The sequence below is a fragment of the Biomphalaria glabrata genome, chromosome 5, assembly GCF_947242115.1.
Source record: "Biomphalaria glabrata chromosome 5, xgBioGlab47.1, whole genome shotgun sequence".
NCBI lineage: Eukaryota > Metazoa > Mollusca > Gastropoda > Planorbidae > Biomphalaria > Biomphalaria glabrata.
In genome coordinates this window covers 38,553,167-38,572,191 of record NC_074715.1, presented here as the reverse complement: position 1 = coordinate 38,572,191, position 19,025 = coordinate 38,553,167, and the positions used below count along the sequence as shown (strand labels likewise).

The 19,025-nt window shown below is 37.7% G+C and overlaps 1 protein-coding gene across 6 annotated transcripts in view; it reads left to right on the top strand.

Moving 5' to 3' along the window:
* Positions 1-19,025, top strand: part of LOC106059239 (potassium voltage-gated channel protein Shab-like) — a 316,180-nt gene that overhangs the window by 258,634 nt on the left and 38,521 nt on the right. For 5 of the 6 annotated variants that reach the window (XM_056031358.1, XM_056031357.1, XM_056031361.1 and 2 more), the window contains 2 exons: positions 4,101-5,064; positions 6,199-6,216. In XM_056031358.1, the coding sequence (XP_055887333.1) occupies positions 4,101-5,064; positions 6,199-6,216 (982 nt within the window). The remainder of the gene's footprint in view (positions 1-4,100; positions 5,065-6,198; positions 6,217-19,025) is intronic. The other variant, XM_056031359.1, reaches the window with a different exon arrangement.

Genomic DNA, 19,025 nt, shown 5'->3' with positions numbered 1-19,025 from the left:
GTGAGTGCACCACACCCAGCCTGAATCCATTAGGATTTCGCAAACTAATTAGACGAACTGGAAATGCAAACCTGAATGATGCCATCTTTGATATAAGTATATTTAGTAAACAGTGTGTAGTTATTTATTTATTACAACTAAATAATTTTTTTTTTTATTTTTTTTTGGGGGACATTGAAAATTTGGTTAAGCATAAAAAATAGATACGTAGTTTACAGGTATCAAAATGTAAAAATCAAAACAACTTCAGTTACTTTTTGAACGAATCAATCAAGAATTGTGTTGAAGTAATTTACCAGTTTCAACAATGAGTTCATATTAGCAGATTTGTATTAATGTTCAGTTTTAACAATGAGTTCATATTAGCAGATTTGTATTAGTGTTCAGTTTTAACAATGAGTTCATATTAGCAGATTTATATTTCTGTTCAAGTGCTCTTTAATGTCATCCAATGTTTTTACTAACCGAGTTGTCTGTAAAGTAAGCGGTCACTGCAGTCTCCTCTCAGAAAGTAAATCACCTGCTGCTCACATTTGCTACGCATCAACATGTTTTTCCATAAAGAATTTTTTTATATGTCTCAGCTCATTGCCAACAGAAAGCCTTCGTCTGGAATCATTGCCAGACTGACTGCTACCTTGCTTAGCGCTTTTTTTTAAAAAAAAACGTTATTGCATGTTGATGACATCATTCTCTTGCATTGTGTAAGTCAAAGGTCAAAGTGTCAAGGCTGGGATGTATTTCTTTCCTTAGAAATTTTTTTTTTAAGTTTTAAAAAATTAGGTCAGAAGGTAGAATATTAATTAATGTTTTGTTAAGTGCCATAGAATATTTCTAACAATATTAGTGCAGTCTGACAGGAGAGGGCAGGCCAGCTCTTTCTATGTACATTTGACCTAAATGAGGCTTCTTTGTTTCAAGAAAGGTTACCTTATTAATTGCATAGTTGCTACATAGTTGAAAAGTCTTTAGTCATGTAATAGTTTCTACGTTAGTAGGATAAAACCACTGTTTGGCTTCGGTATCAACATAGTCACGGTTACTTGACACATTGAACGTTTCAAATCTCTCTGTCTCTGTCTTGTTTACAAACAAGAAAGTCTTTCCCCTTAAAACTGTCAGCCAGTTTCTATCAGCCAGTTTCTATCAGCCAGTTTCTGTCAGCCAGTTTCTATCAGCCAGTTTCTATCAGCCAGTTTCTATCAGCCAGTTTCTGTCAGCCAGTTTCTATCAGCCAGTTTCTGTCAGCCAGTTTCTGTCAGCCAGTTTCTGTCAGCCAGTTTCTGTCAGCCAGTTTCTATCAGCAAGTTTCTGTCAGCCAGTTTCTATCAGCCAGTTTCTGTCAGCCAGTTTCTGTCAGCCAGTTTCTATCAGCCAGTTTCTATCAGCCAGTTTCTATCAGCCAGTTTCTATCAGCCAGTTTCTATCAGCCAGTTTCTGTCAGCCAGTTTCTATCAGCCAGTTTCTATCAGCCAGTTTCTATCAGCCAGTTTCTATCATCCAGTTTCTGTCAGCCAGTTTCTATCAGCCAGTTTCTATCAGCCAGTTTCTATCAGCCAGTTTCTATCAGCAAGTTTCTGTCAGCCAGTTTCTATCAGCCAGTTTCTATCAGCCAGTTTCTGTCAGCCAGTTTCTATCAGCCAGTTTCTATCAGCCAGTTTCTATCAGCCAGTTTCTATCAGCCAGTTTCTATCAGCCAGTTTCGGTCAGCCATTTTCTATCAGCCAGTTTCTATCAGCCAGTTTCTATCAGCCGGTTTCTGTCAGCCAGTTTCTATCAGCCGGTTTCTGTCAGCCAGTTTCTGTCAGCCAGTTTCTATCAGCCAGTTTCTGTCAGCCAGTTTCTATCAGCCGGTTTCTATCAGCCAGTTTCTGTCCTATACACAACTATTTAGTTTCTGGATTATCTTCCTAAATATCTTTACCTACTGGTAGTGTCCCTATATCGCACTATACATTGTAATGGTTTGTGCGTTTCAAACATTCTTTCGGAATTTAAGATGTTTTTATCCTAGCCCAAAACTTCTGTAGAACAGTGTTTTTGACACAGTCCGAACAGCACTCCACACATCCATGTAGCCATTGTGTACAGAAATACAATATTGTATATACCTTTCCTTAGAGCAATGAGTTTGTTTTTCAATGTTCATTACCCTCCGATCAACACTAGATTTAATGAACACCTGTATTTTAAGTTCAAACCATTCAATAGTATCAGCTTTTTTATGAAACACCTCTCTTTCCCTTTAAATCTGTATCTTACCTGAGCTATCTCTTACCTAATGTATCATACCTGAAGAATCTTACTTGTATCCTTTACATTTGTTTCTGAGTCAACTGTTAAATAGCAACAAGAAAAAATGTAGGCAATTCCTCTACACCAAATGCCAAATTCCAAACCATTTTTTTTTGTTAGGCCACTTTATGACAGGACCCATGGGGAAATGACGATGATGCCAGCTTGGATTCCACGTCGTCTTTGGCAGTGTTTACTGCACTGGTAGAATCTACCTGGCATACCCATGATGCACGAAGCTAATGCTTAACAAATGGAAGGAAGGGGGGAGACTGGAGAAATGAGAAAGACAGAGACAGAGACACAGTGTGTGTATTTTGATTTTACCATAATCTCTCCGCTCTTTAAGATTTGCAAACATGGAATGTGTGCATGTTAGGAGCATGTCATAGGGCGAGATGCTGGGAGTGTGTGTGGGCAGTGGGATCTGTGTATTGTGTGGGGAGGGGATCAAGGTAGTGTGTGGTCAGTGGGATATACTGTGTGTGGGGAGAGCGATCTAGGTAAGTTGTGTTAAGGGGATCTAGGTAGTGTGTGAATGAATGAAAAACCGAGAAACGTCTCAGACAGTTTAGTGGTTTCCATAATATTCTATTGTAATTTACACTGAGGTTTGTATTGCTATCCTTTTTTTAAAGTTTGATCACACGTGTGTACATAGATGTTTTATGTAGAGTGTACACTAAAAGTTGTAGTGACTGACTCTAAGTCCTCTCTTTATCCCTGGGCTCTATAGTCTCTGACAAGTGCAATGGTTCAACACAAACTCTCTCCATGATAAACTACAGCACAACTGTTCTGTTTCAAACAATGTACCCAGTTCTCCTTCCTCAGTTAAGATTATCGACTGGTGCCCTTATCTCTCACACCTGGCGTCCAGATATTGTTGTTTATTATTGGCCTCCTACAGACTGGGGCTCTGCGTGGGTAGCAATGAGAACATAGAGCTCTTCTTTCTATAGATGTACTTTGACTTTCTTGAAAGTGTCTTCCGAGAGATCAGCTGATCACCTGTACACGATCCAGGATGTCATTGAATTCGCCTGTTGATGAAGTCCTTACATAGAGGTATATAAAAGTACATAGAGGTACATAGAAGTACATCAAAGTACATAGAGGTACATTAAGGAACATAGAGGTACATAAAGTACATAAAGGTACACAGAGGTACATACAGGTACATACAGGTACATAAAGGTACACAGAGGTACATACAGGTACATACAGGTACATAAAGGTACACAGAGGTACATAAAGGTACATAAAGGTACACAAAGGTACATAGAGGTACATAAAGGTACATACAGATACATAAAGGTACATAGAGGTACATAAAGGTACATAAAGGTACTATGTGGCAAACGTACCTACGAGGAAAACTTCAGTCTCTCTAAAAATAATTTAGCATGGATCCACTAAAATGTTGTGACGTCTTCTTGGGTCCTTAGTTCACTGCGGTCTTGCTAGAGTATTACTTGACTTATCTTGAATTCAGCATTTAGGAAACTCTCCTGTTGAAAATCTAGCGGGCGAATACAATGAAATTATACGATTTATTTTGTATTCAATTTGAGTTGGAAATGAAGTAAAGTTTTTTTCGACTTACATGCGCTTTCATTTTTGCTTTTATTTTAAAACATGTTAATATGTTACAAATGTAACAAGCATTAAACAAGTCACCTTTTACAATTCAAAACATATGCTCATTTCTACTAGCCCAAACTACTTGTATATTATTGTTGTATGAAGTAAAAAAAAAACAAAAATTGAGTATCTAAATTTAATTATATTGTTTTTTCTTTCAGCTCCGGTTCAGCGCAAAGCGGGGAGGGCCTTGGCGGCCTAGGAGGGGGACATGGCGTCCCTTACAGGCATCATTCAGGGCCCGCCAGCATGCGCAAAAAGGACTCGGGAGGAGGCTCTAGGGGGCCCTCATCCCCGTCCTCGACTGCCGATGTGGGGAAAGACTTGGCGCCTCTAAGAGATCAAAGGGAACAGTCGCCACTTTCACACGCCACTCCTACAGCCAATCAGCACACCACACCCTCCTGTCTCAAGTCTCGCTCAGAACAAAAACGGCTAGAGGTCAAGATCGCAGGCTACACCCCCAGTGCCCCATCGCCGTCGTCCACAGCTGGGTCACTCATCAGCATGGGGGGTGCGGGTAATCCGGAGGCAAGCCGGACAGGCGCATCTCATCCCATGCCTATTCCTTCCCACGGACGATATTACCCCTTCAACGACCCGAACCCACCGGACGCTTTCACCATCGCTCGGTCACGCCAGCGGAGTAGGCGTGTTATCCTCAATGTGGGCGGTGTCAAGCACGAGGTCCTATGGAGGACGCTCGACCGCATGCCCCACACCCGCCTTGGAAAACTGAGGGACTGCAACTGTCATGAGATGCTCATGGAGCTCTGCGATGACTACAACCTGGCGGAGAACGAGTATTTCTTTGACCGTCATCCGAGGTCGTTCGCTTCCATCCTAAACTTCTACCGCACAGGACGACTCCATCTCGTGGAAGAGATGTGCGTCCTTTCGTTCTCTGAGGACCTGGAATACTGGGGAGTGGACGAGCTGTACCTGGAGTCCTGCTGCCAGCACCGGTACCACCAGCGTAAAGAGCATGTGTACGAGGAGATCCGGAAGGAAGCAGAGTCCATCAGGCAGCGTGACGAGGACGATTTTGGAACTGGCGCATGCGCACGCTGGAGACAAAAAGTCTGGGATCTGCTAGAAAAACCAACAACTTCCATGGCAGCAAGAGTAAGCTTTTTTTTTTCAAATTTTACATTTTTATTCTACACTTAAAATGCTAGATTACAATATGTATTGAATTTCATATTTTCTTAATTAATGCAATTTCCTCTTCATTTAAAATGATGCTTATTCATTTTTGCTACATTTTTCTGCCATCAACTTTTGTGTTTTGTCTTGTTTGAATAGCATACTTTTCTCTTTTAAAGAGTTTTTTTTTGTTGCACTTTGTTGAGTATAGTACACGTCCACTTGTTCCAATCACTTGTCTAGGAAAGTAGAAACTTGTATTTATTGATGGTCGTTTATTTTGAAATTACTTTTACCTTAGCAAGAACTGTTTTTAGCGTAGACCAATGCACGTCTGGTGACTTTGTACAGTAACTAGTAGCTCACCTAAACTCTACACAGCCCAGGCTCAGTACACACTTAGGTTCACCTTAATATTTTCTTTATCTTTTTAGTTTGAACTTACCCGCCTCACTAACACGAACTCTTAAATATAAGATAATAATCAAGCTCTTTTGAAACATAAATATTTTCTGTAAAACAAACAAACTTACAACAAGCCAAGATCACACAATATTATCCTCTGTTATCTTCAATGGAGAACTATGATGGCTGTCAAAACTGCAACATAATGATTCAGTGATAAAAAATAAATAGAAAATATTTAAATTATAGGGTTAAAAGTTCACGTCGGATGCCATATGATGATAAGTAAGATAGTGTGCGAACTTAAGATTTTAATTACAGCAATATTTTTTATAATTTTACCCAGCTGTTGAAATAGCTTTAATGTAAACAGATCAATGAACATTAATTTAGGGGACTTTGGTTCAATTCTTTTAGTTTTTCTAAATTTCTAAATTCGTTTCCATATGTTTTTTTTTTAAACGAGTACAGCTTGTCTAGCTTCTCACATCTCATTATACGCTTGAAAGCGAAGCTCATTCCAATCTTCACACTAGGGTTTCATATTGAGCATGTACAATGAACCAATGAAAGACTCTATGATTGTATGTGTGACCCCCTAAAGTCCCAATTGATTTGTTGATTCCAATCAATCACAATCATTAACAAAGTTTTTCTTTTAACGAGCCCCCACTCAGGTGATTTCTCATTCATCTCTCATTCCATTAGTGGCAGACAGCAGGCAAAGTAAGTTTTTTTTTTATTCTTTCTCTTCTCCATCTGTCTGTCTGTCTTTTAGAACAAGAACCAAATAATAATCTAAACAAACAAAAATAATAGAATAACACATGGAAAGAGACCTTGCTAGCACCTAACATGTTAGCTGGTATTAGGACTCACATATTAACTATAGTCTGCGCTCAGTTACACTAACTCCTTTTGTCTCTCGAGATTTCTGTATTAAATGACCATAGTACTAGAAGTATGTTTATAACTTTTTATAAAAAAGTAACTTATAAAACTTTCTATAACTTTATACTGAAACTACTCACATTTATTAGACACTAGCCATTTTTATAGCATATTTATTGTAGCCTATAAGCTCAACAGAATGTCCTTGGCATTGGGCTTTGGAAGAAAACGGAATGTAAAGTGCATGACCATTGGCCAATAATGAGCACGTGATGCACGTGGTCACATGACACTTGTGTTCTAGTCCTTCTAGTCATTTTGGCATCGTGTGTCTTTGAATCTCATTCAGTGTTGGTGACGTAGACTAGAAGGAACGATTGAACTAGTTGTTTTTATTTTGTTACACAGCAATTTTCTTTTTTTTAAACCATTTTAAAGAAAAACTAAATAGTAGCCCTAAACATTAAGAAATAAAACCTAGACTCATCATAGCGTTGTCCCTTGGACTGTACTAAAACATGCATTATTAAATCTAAAGGAAGCATTGTCAGATCTTCGTCCATACATTATCTAGTCTTTACTTTATTTGGAAATATCTAATAGAATAATTATAAAACCCTTTTATTTTAGAAATGTAGTCAACCTAATGCCTTATCATTTTTGTTTTGTTTCAGTGAAAGGAATTAAATAAGTTTTTTTTTTTTTTTTTGGCAATATTGGATATAGTGAACTTTCTTTCAAATGCATTTTTTTCCTTTTATTTTGCATGTGAGTAATGCACGATTTGATGAGTTTATAGTAGCCATTGCAATGAACCAATCACCAGAATTGTGTGTGTAGTAGTCAGCAGGGGCTAGGGAAGTTTAGACTCGGTTACATTCCCTGACATGTCTTATACTCAATTGAAATTTCTTTAACAATTTTATTGGAAAATTATTTTTTTTAATTGTACCATTGTAAATAAAAAATCGACTTATAATCTATAATGTAATAAGTTCTAATTATATACTGTTATTTTTCTTATTGCAATAGAATTAGCGTTATTTATTATAATTGATAGTTGATGTTCTAAAAGGCATTTCTTGAAATTGTGCCTGACAGTGCTGGGAGGGTGAAAAGGGGACGGCAGGGAACCTTGATTCACTTTCAAAGACAATTCACTTGACATTAGCTAACGGTCATGCGTTCAATAAATCAATCCCAGCGTAACGTTTGGTCAGTCAACAAGTCTGATGAACACAACTAACATAAAGCCAACGTTTATTTTCCATCAGGTTTTTTTCTGACTGCATCATTTTGCCTATGACTGTTCCATGTTGTTGACAGGAGCCTATTATCTTCAGGGGGGCTCTGTTTCTCTAATTATTGTATCTCGTTAGTCATGTACGATTGAGTGTAGTCAAGTGTGTGTTTGTGCTCATTTAAAACTGTTAGGAAATTTCATAATGAACAAGAAAATTTTGAAGGCCAGTAACTGATACCACCACCACAGACCCACCACAGTCCACAACAAGCCACCACAACACCAGGCCACAATAGGCCGCCTAATTCGCCGCACTGCATGGAAAGTAGAAAATTTTAAATTTGAAGCAGAAAAAAACAACTAAAAGTTATTTCTTACTGAAAGATTAAACGATTCCTTTTTTTTTAATTCAACACTGTATAAGAATTATTATGAGACTAGAATGAAATGAATTAAGAAACTATCACTCGCCAGTTTAGAAAAGAGATTTTTTTTTAATTCCTAGGAGATATTCACTACAAAGTAAGCTAAATTAAACTTCAATGTTTCCAATAGATTCAACTCTGCAGTGCTAACAAGTAAAAGCTAACAATGTGGAGTTCTTCCGTCCTACGAGATGTTCCAACTTTCTCTGTCTCTAACTGACTAAATAAACTACAAAGTTCTTAAGACTCGTGTAACCAATACCACACAGGGAATAGTCAACTAGTCTTCTGTAACCAATACCACACAGGGAATAGTCAACTAGTCTTCAGTAACCAATACCACACAGGGAATAGTCAACTAGTCTTCTGTAACCAATACCACACAGGGAATAGTCAACTAGTCTTCTGTAACCAATACCACACAGGGAATAGTCAACTAGTCTTCTGTAACCAATACCACACAGGGAATAGTCAACTAGTCTTCAGTAACCAATACCACACAGGGAATAGTCAACTAGTCTTCTGTAACCAATACCACACAGGGAATAGTCAACTAGTCTTCTGTAACCAATACCACACAGGGAATAGTCAACTAGTCTTCTGTAACCAATACCACGCAAGGAATAGTCAACTAGTCTTCTGTAACCAATACCACACAGGGAATAGTCAACTAGTCTTCTGTAACCAATACCACGCAAGGAATAGTCAACTAGTCTTCTGTAACCAATACCACACAGGGAATAGTCAACTAGTCTTCTGTAACCAATACCACACAGGGAATAGTCAACTAGTCTTCTGTAACCAATACCACGCAAGGAATAGTCAACTAGTCTTCTGTAACCAATACCACACAGGGAATAGTCAACTAGTCTTCTGTAACCAATACCACACAGGGAATAGTCAACTAGTCTTCTGTAACCAATACCACGCAAGGAATAGTCAACTAGTCTTCTGTAACCAATACCACACAGGGAATAGTCAACTAGTCTTCTGTAACCAATACCACGCAAGGAATAGTCAACTAGTCTTCTGTAACCAATACCACACAGGGAATAGTCAACTAGTCTTCTGTAACCAATACCACACAGGGAATAGTCAACTAGTCTTCTGTAACCAGTACCACACAGGGAATAGTCAACTAGTCTTCTGTAACCAATACCACACAGGGAATAGTCAACTAGTCTTCTGTAACCAATACCACACAGGGAATAGTCAACTAGTCTTCTGTAACCAATACCACACAGGGAATAGTCAACTAGTCTTCTGTAACCAATACCACACAGGGAATAGTCAACTAGTCTTCTGTAACCAATACCACACAGGGAATAGTCAACTAGTCTTCTGTAACCAATACCACGCAAGGAATAGTCAACTAGTCTTCTGTAACCAATACCACACAGGGAATAGTCAACTAGTCTTCTGTAACCAATACCACACAGGGAATAGTCAACTAGTCTTCTGTAACCAATACCACACAGGGAATAGTCAACTAGTCTTCTGTAACCAATACCACGCAAGGAATAGTCAACTAGAATCTCCTATAGCCAGTACGAAAAAGGAAATGTTGAAGCCTTAACGAACGTAAACTGTGTATCATCACATCAATAATTATGATTTAAAATTTCTTGTCTACATTGGTCCTCTTCTTTAGGATCAACACACAATGTTAAATCTCAAAATAGCAGACTGGATTCTTTTCCCCAAAATGTAAAATATTTGACATACTCTCTTACTTCGTTATCATAGTACAGGTAAGAGGAGGAGGAGGAGGGGGGGTGTTCAATGTCCTATTTGCGCAGGATTAGTTAAGTCAATCTAAGGAATCAAAGGGTATTCTCTCCTTTTTTTTCTCTCTTTCCTGCCTGCTACTGCGTAGTCTTGAAGTTGGTAGACACGAGAGGTCTGGGTTTTGTCGCAATGGATTTTGTTTTGACTGTGCGGTCAGTGATATAAATCTCTTTTTGTTTCTATGATGAATTGTTGACGAAGGTTGTATGTACAAACTACTAATCTCCATTCCACCTGTAGTTTGTCTTTTAATGGTGAAACATTGAACGGAAGCATCTTAATTATATTACATGTGGCTTTGAAGAACCGCAGACAGTACCCTAGTTTCTCTCTCTCTCTTTCTCTCTCTCTGTGTCTTTTTATATCTGTGTCTTAGACTCTCTCTCTCTCTCATTTTCTCTCTCTCTATCTTTCTCTCTCTCATTGTCTTTCTCTTTCTCTCTCTCTCCCTCTCTCTTTTTCTCTGTGTTAATACCAGAGAATAGTACTTATATAATTTCTCCTGGATGTATGTATGTACATAAACATATAATAAAGTCTGAGATTTCTCAGCTCGGGTATATTACATGTTAGCACCTGGTAATGAAAAACTATCTTACAACAAAACGACTATTTTTTTTGTTTGTTTTAGAATAGGTTTTGGTCTTAGGATTATTGCAATCCCCTCAATAATTGTAATTCTAAGTTTTATTGTTTTACTCAAACTAATTTGGTCAATTTGTTAAAAGTTCTAAAAGAGAACAAAATCAATTCTTCACTATTGAGATTGGCAAGAGATTGAAAACTTGCGCAATTGGATCGCTTTTGAGATCTGTTCCCCCTGTGTCTATCAAGTCTGATGGACATTTAGCCCCCAAGTGTGACGTAGCCCCGCTCAACGTGTGACAGTTATCTTTCTACAAGTCTCCTTCGGTTCTCTGATCTGCGGGGGATGACGTCGACCTTGACATTGTTCCACTTTTAATCGTTCTGTTGACCAACTTAGACCATGGTATGTGCCTGTTCCCTTAAATGAAAAACAAATTTAGAACGCTCTATCAATTTTTGTTTCACTCTTGATATTTTAACACATGAAGAATGCTAGACACAAGAAATATCTTGAAACCCCACACCACTTGTGTCACCTCGGCACCGTGTTGCGACACCCCCAGTGTTTGCAGCTGCCTCCCTCCACAGCTCCCCATTTTTGAGGGGGGGGGGGTACCCAGCCACGTGCTGTACACCGCCAGGGTTGGAGACATCTCCAGACTTCAGCGTGAGTGAATCGATGACTCGGCTTTGGCACGACAAATTCAACTTTCAACAAGACCTTCAAATCTCGCGAGGTTTTGACCGAGGGGTTCGATGGAAGAGTGCTGGCATATGAATGAAGAGAGACGGAGGAGGACGGGGGGTAGGTGGTGAAAAAGCCCTTGGAACTAACAATCTTAGGACCAAACAAACAAAAAATGGTTGGCTTGGTATCAAATGGAAAATAAGGGAGAAATGGTATATCGATTTTCTTCTTTGATATCTGACTAATGATTAGAGAACTACCAACTGGCTGATCTGATATCTTACTAATGATTAGAGAACTACCAACTGGCTGATCTGATATCTGACTAATGATTAGAGAACTACCAACTGGCTGATCTGATATCTGACTAATGATTAGAGAACTACCAACTGGCTGATCTGATATCTGACTAATGATTAGAGAACTACCAACTGGCTGATCTGATATCTGACTAATGATTAGAGAACTACCAACTGGCTGATCTGATATCTGACTAATGATTAGAGAACTACCAACTGGCTGATCTGATATCTGACTAATGATTAGAGAACTACCAACTGGCTGATCTGATATCTGACTAATGATTAGAGAACTACCAACTGGCTGATCTGATATCTGACTAATGATTAGAGAACTACCAACTGGCTGGTCTGATATCATCTGATATCTGACTAATGATTAGCGAACTACCAACTGGCTGATCTGATATCTGACTAATGATTAGAGAACTACCAACTGGCTGATCTGATATCTTACTAATGATTAGAGAACTACCAACTGGCTGGTCTGATATCATCTGATATCTGACTAATGATTAGCGAACTACCAACTGGCTGATCTGATATCTGACTAATGATTAGAGAACTACCAACTGGCTGATCTGATATCTTACTAATGATAAGAGAACTACCAACTGGCTGATCTGATATCTGACTAATGATTAGAGAACTACCAACTGGCTGATCTGATATCTGACTAATGATTAGAGAACTACCAACTGGCTGATCTGATATCTGACTAATGATTAGAGAACTACCAACTGGCTGATCTGATATCTGACTAATGATTAGAGAACTACCAACTGGCTGATCTGATATCTGACTAATGATTAGAGAACTACCAACTGGCTGATCTGATATCTGACTAATGATTAGAGAACTACCAACTGGCTGGTCTGATATCATCTGATATCTGACTAATGATTAGAGAACTACCAACTGGCTGATCTGATATCTTACTAATGATAAGAGAACTACCAACTGGCTGATCTGATATCTGACTAATGATTACAGAACTACCAACTGGCTGATCTGATATCTGACTAATGATTAGAGAACTACCAACTGGCTGATCTGATATCTTACTAATGATTAGAGAACTACCAACTGGCTGATCTGATATCTGACTAATGATTAGAGAACTACCAACTAGCTGATCTGATATCTGACTAATGATTAGAGAACTACCAACTGGCTGATCTGATATCTGACTAATGATTAGAGAACTACTAACTGGCTGATCTTATATCTGACTAATGATTAGAGAACTACCAACTGGCTGATCTGATATCTGACTAATGATTAGAGAACTACCAACTGGCTGATCTGATATCTTACTAATGATAAGAGAACTACCAACTGGCTGATCTGATATCTGACTAATGATTAGAGAACTACCAACTGGCTGATCTGATATCTGACTAATGATTAGAGAACTACCAACTGGCTGATCTGATATCTGACTAATGATTAGAGAACTACCAACTGGCTGATCTGATATCTTACTAATGATTAGAGAACTACCAACTGGCTGATCTGATATCTGACTAATGATTAGCGAACTACCAACTGGCTGATCTGATATCTGACTAATGATTAGAGAACTACCAACTGGCTGATCTGATATCTGACTAATGATTAGAGAACTACCAACTGGCTGATCTGATATCTGACTAATGATTAGAGAACTACCAACTGGCTGATCTGATATCTGACTAATGATTAGAGAACTACCAACTGGCTGATCTGATATCTGACTAATGATTAGAGAACTACCAACTGGCTGATCTGATATCTTACTATTGATTAGAGAACTACCAACTGGCTGATCTGATATCTTACTAATGATTAGAGAACTACCAACTGGCTGATCTGATATCTGACTAATGATAAGAGAACTACCAACTGGCTGATCTGATATCTTACTAATGATTAGAGAACTACCAACTGGCTGATCTGATATCTGACTAATGATTAGAGAACTACCAACTGGCTGATCTGATATCTGACTAATGATTAGAGAACTACCAACTGGCTGATCTGATATCTTACTAATGATTAGAGAACTACCAACTGGCTGATCTGATATCTTACTAATGATAAGAGAACTACCAATTGGCGGATCTGATATCTGACTAATGATTAGAGAACTACCAACTGGCTGATCTGATATCTGACTAATGATTAGAGAACTACTAACTGGCTGATCTGATATCTGACTAATGATTAGAGAACTACCAACTGGCTGATCTGATATCTGACTAATGATTAGAGAACTACCAACTGGCTGATCTGATATCTGACTAATGATTAGAGAACTACCAACTGGCTGATCTGATATCTTACTAATGATTAGAGAACTACCAACTAGCTGATCTGATATCTTACTAATGATCAGAGAACTACCAACTGGCTGATCTGATATCTTACTAATGATTAAAGAACTACCAACTGGCTGGTCTGATATCTGACTAATGATTAGAGAACTACCAACTGGCTGATCTGATATCTGACTAATGATTAGAGAACTACCAACTGGCTGATCTGATATCTTACTAATGATTAGAGAACTACCAACTGGCTGATCTGATATCTGACTAATGATTAGAGAACTACCAACTAGCTGATCTGATATCTTACTAATGATCAGAGAACTACCAACTGGCTGATCTGATATCTTACTAATGATTAAAGAACTACCAACTGGCTGGTCTGATATCTGACTAATGATTAGAGAACTACCAACTGGCTGATCTGATATCTGACTAATGATTAGAGAACTACCAACTGGCTGATCTGATATCTTACTAATGATTAGAGAACTACCAACTGGCTGATCTGATATCTGACTAATGATTAGAGAACTACCAACTGGCTGATCTGATATCTTACTAATGATTAGAGAACTACCAACTGGCTGATCTGATATCTGACTAATGATTAGAGAACTACCAACTGGCTGATCTGATATCTGACTAATGATTAGAGAACTACCAACTGGCTGATCTGATATCTGACTAATGATTAGAGAACTACCAACTGGCTGATCTGATATCTGACTAATGATTAGAGAACTACCAACTGGCTGATCTGATATCTTACTAATGATTAGAGAACTACCAACTGGCTGATCTGATATCTGACTAATGATAAGAGAACTACCAACTGGCTGATCTGATATCTTACTAATGATTAGAGAACTACCAACTGGCTGATCTGATATCTGACTAATGATTAGAGAACTACCAACTGGCTGATCTGATATCTGACTAATGATTAGAGAACTACCAACTGGCTGATCTGATATCTTACTAATGATTAGAGAACTACCAACTGGCTGATCTGATATCTTACTAATGATAAGAGAACTACCAATTGGCGGATCTGATATCTGACTAATGATTAGAGAACTACCAACTGGCTGATCTCAACCTGTAGTATAATTACGTTTTAAAATGTCTCTAATGAGAAAGAAAAGTGTATCAAGTATAGATAATAGGGTAACTGTACAAGTAATGCGTTCATTTGTTGTTGTTCTTGTGAAGTTGTTCCGTAACGATTCCAATATCTTGGCTTTACATTTCAATAACAACAAATTAAATCTCCTCTGGCTTATGTAATGATACTATCTGAATGAAATGAACACTTCAGGGTATCTTCCATCTTTGAATAGCCAATATATAGATGGAACTAGGGACACTATTTGGTCTGAATTACTTTTGCGAATAAAAACTGAGCTAAAACGGCCGTAAAATTATAAAATAATACAGTTCTATTGCTCAACGCAGTTGTTTGTTGATAAAAGAATTAAATCATGTATAATTGGGTACATTTTTTTTTACTAAGCTTATATTAACTCACTCAGTCTGTCCGTCTGTCTGTCTGGATCACTCTGGTTGTATTCTTTACACTAAATTGCAAGGTAGTTTTAAGTGCATTTTAATAAATGCGTTGTTTTGTATTTTTCAAAGCGTACATCAACTCACTCTGTCTGTCTGTCTGTCTGTCTGGTACAAATCTTGTATACCTTATTTCTCCTACGTCCAATTCTCGGATAAAGTTTTGCACAATTATTCATTTTCGATGGTGCATTGATAAAAAAAAGTAGCTAATTAATCAGTGGTAATAAATTACTTTTGTTTCTTATAGAATAAGGGAAGATAAACCTGGTATCAAATAATTCTACTTGTTCACTTAGTACTAACAGGTTTCTTCTCTCCCTTTTTATAAACCTTCCCTCTTTTATTCCCGGTAATCCAATAGCATCTGAGTCAAAGTCCATGTATTGTATTAGTCAATACACACCCACACTCACACTCACACACACTCAATAATACTAGGCTACATGTAGCGTTTAGTTCTATTGCTCTATTCCTATTGTGTCAAAATTAAGGTCATTAAATATTACTTCACAGCGTATAAATGTTGGATTACTCTGAGATAGTCCTTGTTGTCTGCTACTAGATCACATTCTTAAGTCTGGGGTGAAAGGGGGGTTGGACTGGGAAGAGTATTCAGGAAAGACAACCCAGGCAGTTATCAACATCTTCGGATCAATACTAGTGTGGAATCAACGCTCCAAGCCGTGTCAAGTCAGTCCAGAGTTCATACCCCTCCCTTTACCTCTCTGGAATTCCGGAGATTTTCAAAAACGACCAGAGGAACAACAAGAGAAATTTAACAACTTAACAACGTATTTATCCGCGTAATATGTAGCAACAAAATATAGGTCACAGCTGGGTCTCTTCTTAACTAGATAAAAATTATACTATAGTTCTTATACTTGGAACTCAAAGGCAGTGTCTCATTATTAGCAAGACAAATGACACAACAGAATCATTGCATGGCCTTTAGACGTAGACGTATTTAGTGCAAAAGGAAATAATTTTGTCGAGAACTTTCGACTCACGCTTATGGACCAGAGAGCTCATCTCTTCAGTATAGCGTAGGTCTTTCTGAAGATCTGTCGGTCTCTTGTGTCAAAAGTGTGTATGTCATAGCGGTCTTTTAAAGTAGCTATCAACTCAAGATTTTTATAAGAGTTCTACTGGCAAATATCTCTTTAACTGTCTTTTTTTGTCTTTCTCTCTTTGTCTTTTTCTCTTCCTTTTTTTCCTCTTTCTTTATCTACCTTTTGTATGTCTAATTCTCTCTTTTCTTTCTTTCTTTTTCTTACTTTCTCTCACTCTTTCTTTCTTTCTCTTTTATTATCTTTTTTTCTTTTCTTTTTTTTTCTTTCTCCATATCTCGTTTTCTCTCTTTTTTCTTTCTATCTTTCCATTTCGTTGTATAAAATAGTTCTAATGCTATTTTTTTTTAAAATACCAACAGGTAATTGTTTTTTATTCTTTCTTATAGTTTACTTTTCTAAAAATCCTACAACCAACAAAACATTAAAAATAACTTCTATAAATAGAGCCTACAGCCACACTTCCTGAGATAGAGGCGAAATGAACCCATGAATTGGGAGAGAAGCTGAGGATGTTTGATGTTAACATTTATATAGTGATGATGTAGAATGCTCATTTTATTGAAGGCGATAGTTCTAACAGAGAATCGATATGGCTACAATCCTACTAGACATTGGTCTTGGGTGTCGCCTTGTCGCACAAAAATATCCGGAACGTGTCCTATTTCCCTCGGTGGCTAGCTGGTCACGTGACATGCGCTCTTGACTGTCCCTGCCGCCTTCTGCTGGAGAAGATTTGGACAAGGACGAAATAGTATTTTCTGAACAAACGTCTGACAACTTCATTTGGTCTTTCTCTCTGGACCACCAAAGCAAGAAAGTTCGTTAATCTTCGTCGTGTTCCGGAGACTGTGCACGTGTGTTGACATTTCAAATGTGTTAACGAATCGAACTACACGTTTACATCTATAAAAATTTAGATCTAAAGATTCCTCTGGAAGTCTAGTTAAAGACTGTGTCATAGTTCAAAATAAAAAAACTACAAGCAAGAAAATGACTTTTGTACCTTTAATATGTAACAACGAAAAGGCTATATTTTATAGTACTGCTGAGGTGGACAAGTTGAAACAAATCTAAATGTGTTTGAACCAATAAAATAATCTGACCCCATATCTGAACACAATCTCTGCATTTGTATTTGACTATGTTCTTTTATTCCTTAATACCGAATTGGCTCTTCATTTGATCATTTCAAAACGATAGGGCTGATCCTGTAAAATGCGGACCAGTTTTTTCCTTTAATGTCTTTACAACCCTCATTAAGTGTCTCTACTGTTTGCTTAAAGAGTTTCTTTAATAGCATCAAATTTCTGATATACTGAATAAGATTCTGTTTTAGCCATCCAAAATGTGCTTTAAAAAGTTGAATTTGTTGGGGGTTATTAGTTCACTGCAATCTGTCTTTTAAGTTTTCACTCATTTCTTACTGGGAGCAGTTCATCAAAAAGTGAACCTACACAGATTTCATTTATTTTCAAACCATTTTGAAATGGCTGCAATGTGCTCAGCAGACATGCAGCAGGGTTCGAGATTAAAGCGGGAAAGTTTATTGAACTAAAGCTCACGTTTTGCATCAGAAGTAGGAGCACAAGTTAATTGTAGTTATTTTTGCTCATGTAAAGTACTACTTGGCGTGTCAAGAGAGCTACAATTTATGAGCTAACAAGAGAGAAAGGAAGGGGGGGGAAACATTATGCTTAGCGTTAAAAAAGAGAAAAATAAATTCTATGTAGCTCGACCATTCCACTCTCCATAGGATCAATATCAGAATAAGGCAAGCAATGTTATTCACATAGCGTTTTTTTCTTTTGTTTCTCTAAGTGAGTTCCTGAGTTGTTGTTTTTTAAATAACTCATTAATAATTTACATTCTACTTTCGCTTTTCCCTTTTTTTAAGCAGCCATTTTTTAAATAGTCGCCTCAATAGTTATTACTGTAGCTTATCTTTAAGCAGTCTCATGACTGGGTTACGTTTAGGCATATAAATCGATGATGATTATTTCATTGATTAGAGCTCCCTTCGATTATTTGTTGTGTAGAGACACTCAATCAATTATTCATGGCTTACAGATACTTCACATAAGGTTCACACAAAACACAAGTTTAGACCATCAAAAAATAATCTCTCCTCTTGGGCCCCTGGTGTTATTGCCTGGGTTTATTGGGGATTTTTGTATTCTTTGTATTGTGTTAGATACTTAAAAGAACAGAACAGTTTCTAATACTGACTATTAATTTGCAAAGACTTTTTAAAATAATGATTAAATTATTTAGATTTCTTTTCTGAAACAACTTCAGTATTTGAAATTGTTTAATGAATAGCATAGAAAAACATTTCCTTGCCAGTGCATACATGGAAAGGAAACTAAACTTATACGCACTGAAATAAATATAAAAAAAAAATTAATCCCAAAGCGTGGTCGAGAGGCTTAGTACGTTTGAACTTGGCTTGTCTTGGCTACCTATGAAGGGGGCTCGAGGTTCGACACCCGACACGAGCATAGTTGTGTTTACTGAGCGCGTAAAGGCAGGACGGAAAACCTTCACCCAGGTACCCCCTCCCCCATCGGTCCACAAATGAGATTGGACCAGAGCGCTCTGAGCATGCCATAAGCACGAAAGTAGCGCTATATAAAAGCCATTATTTATTTATTTAAGAATAAAA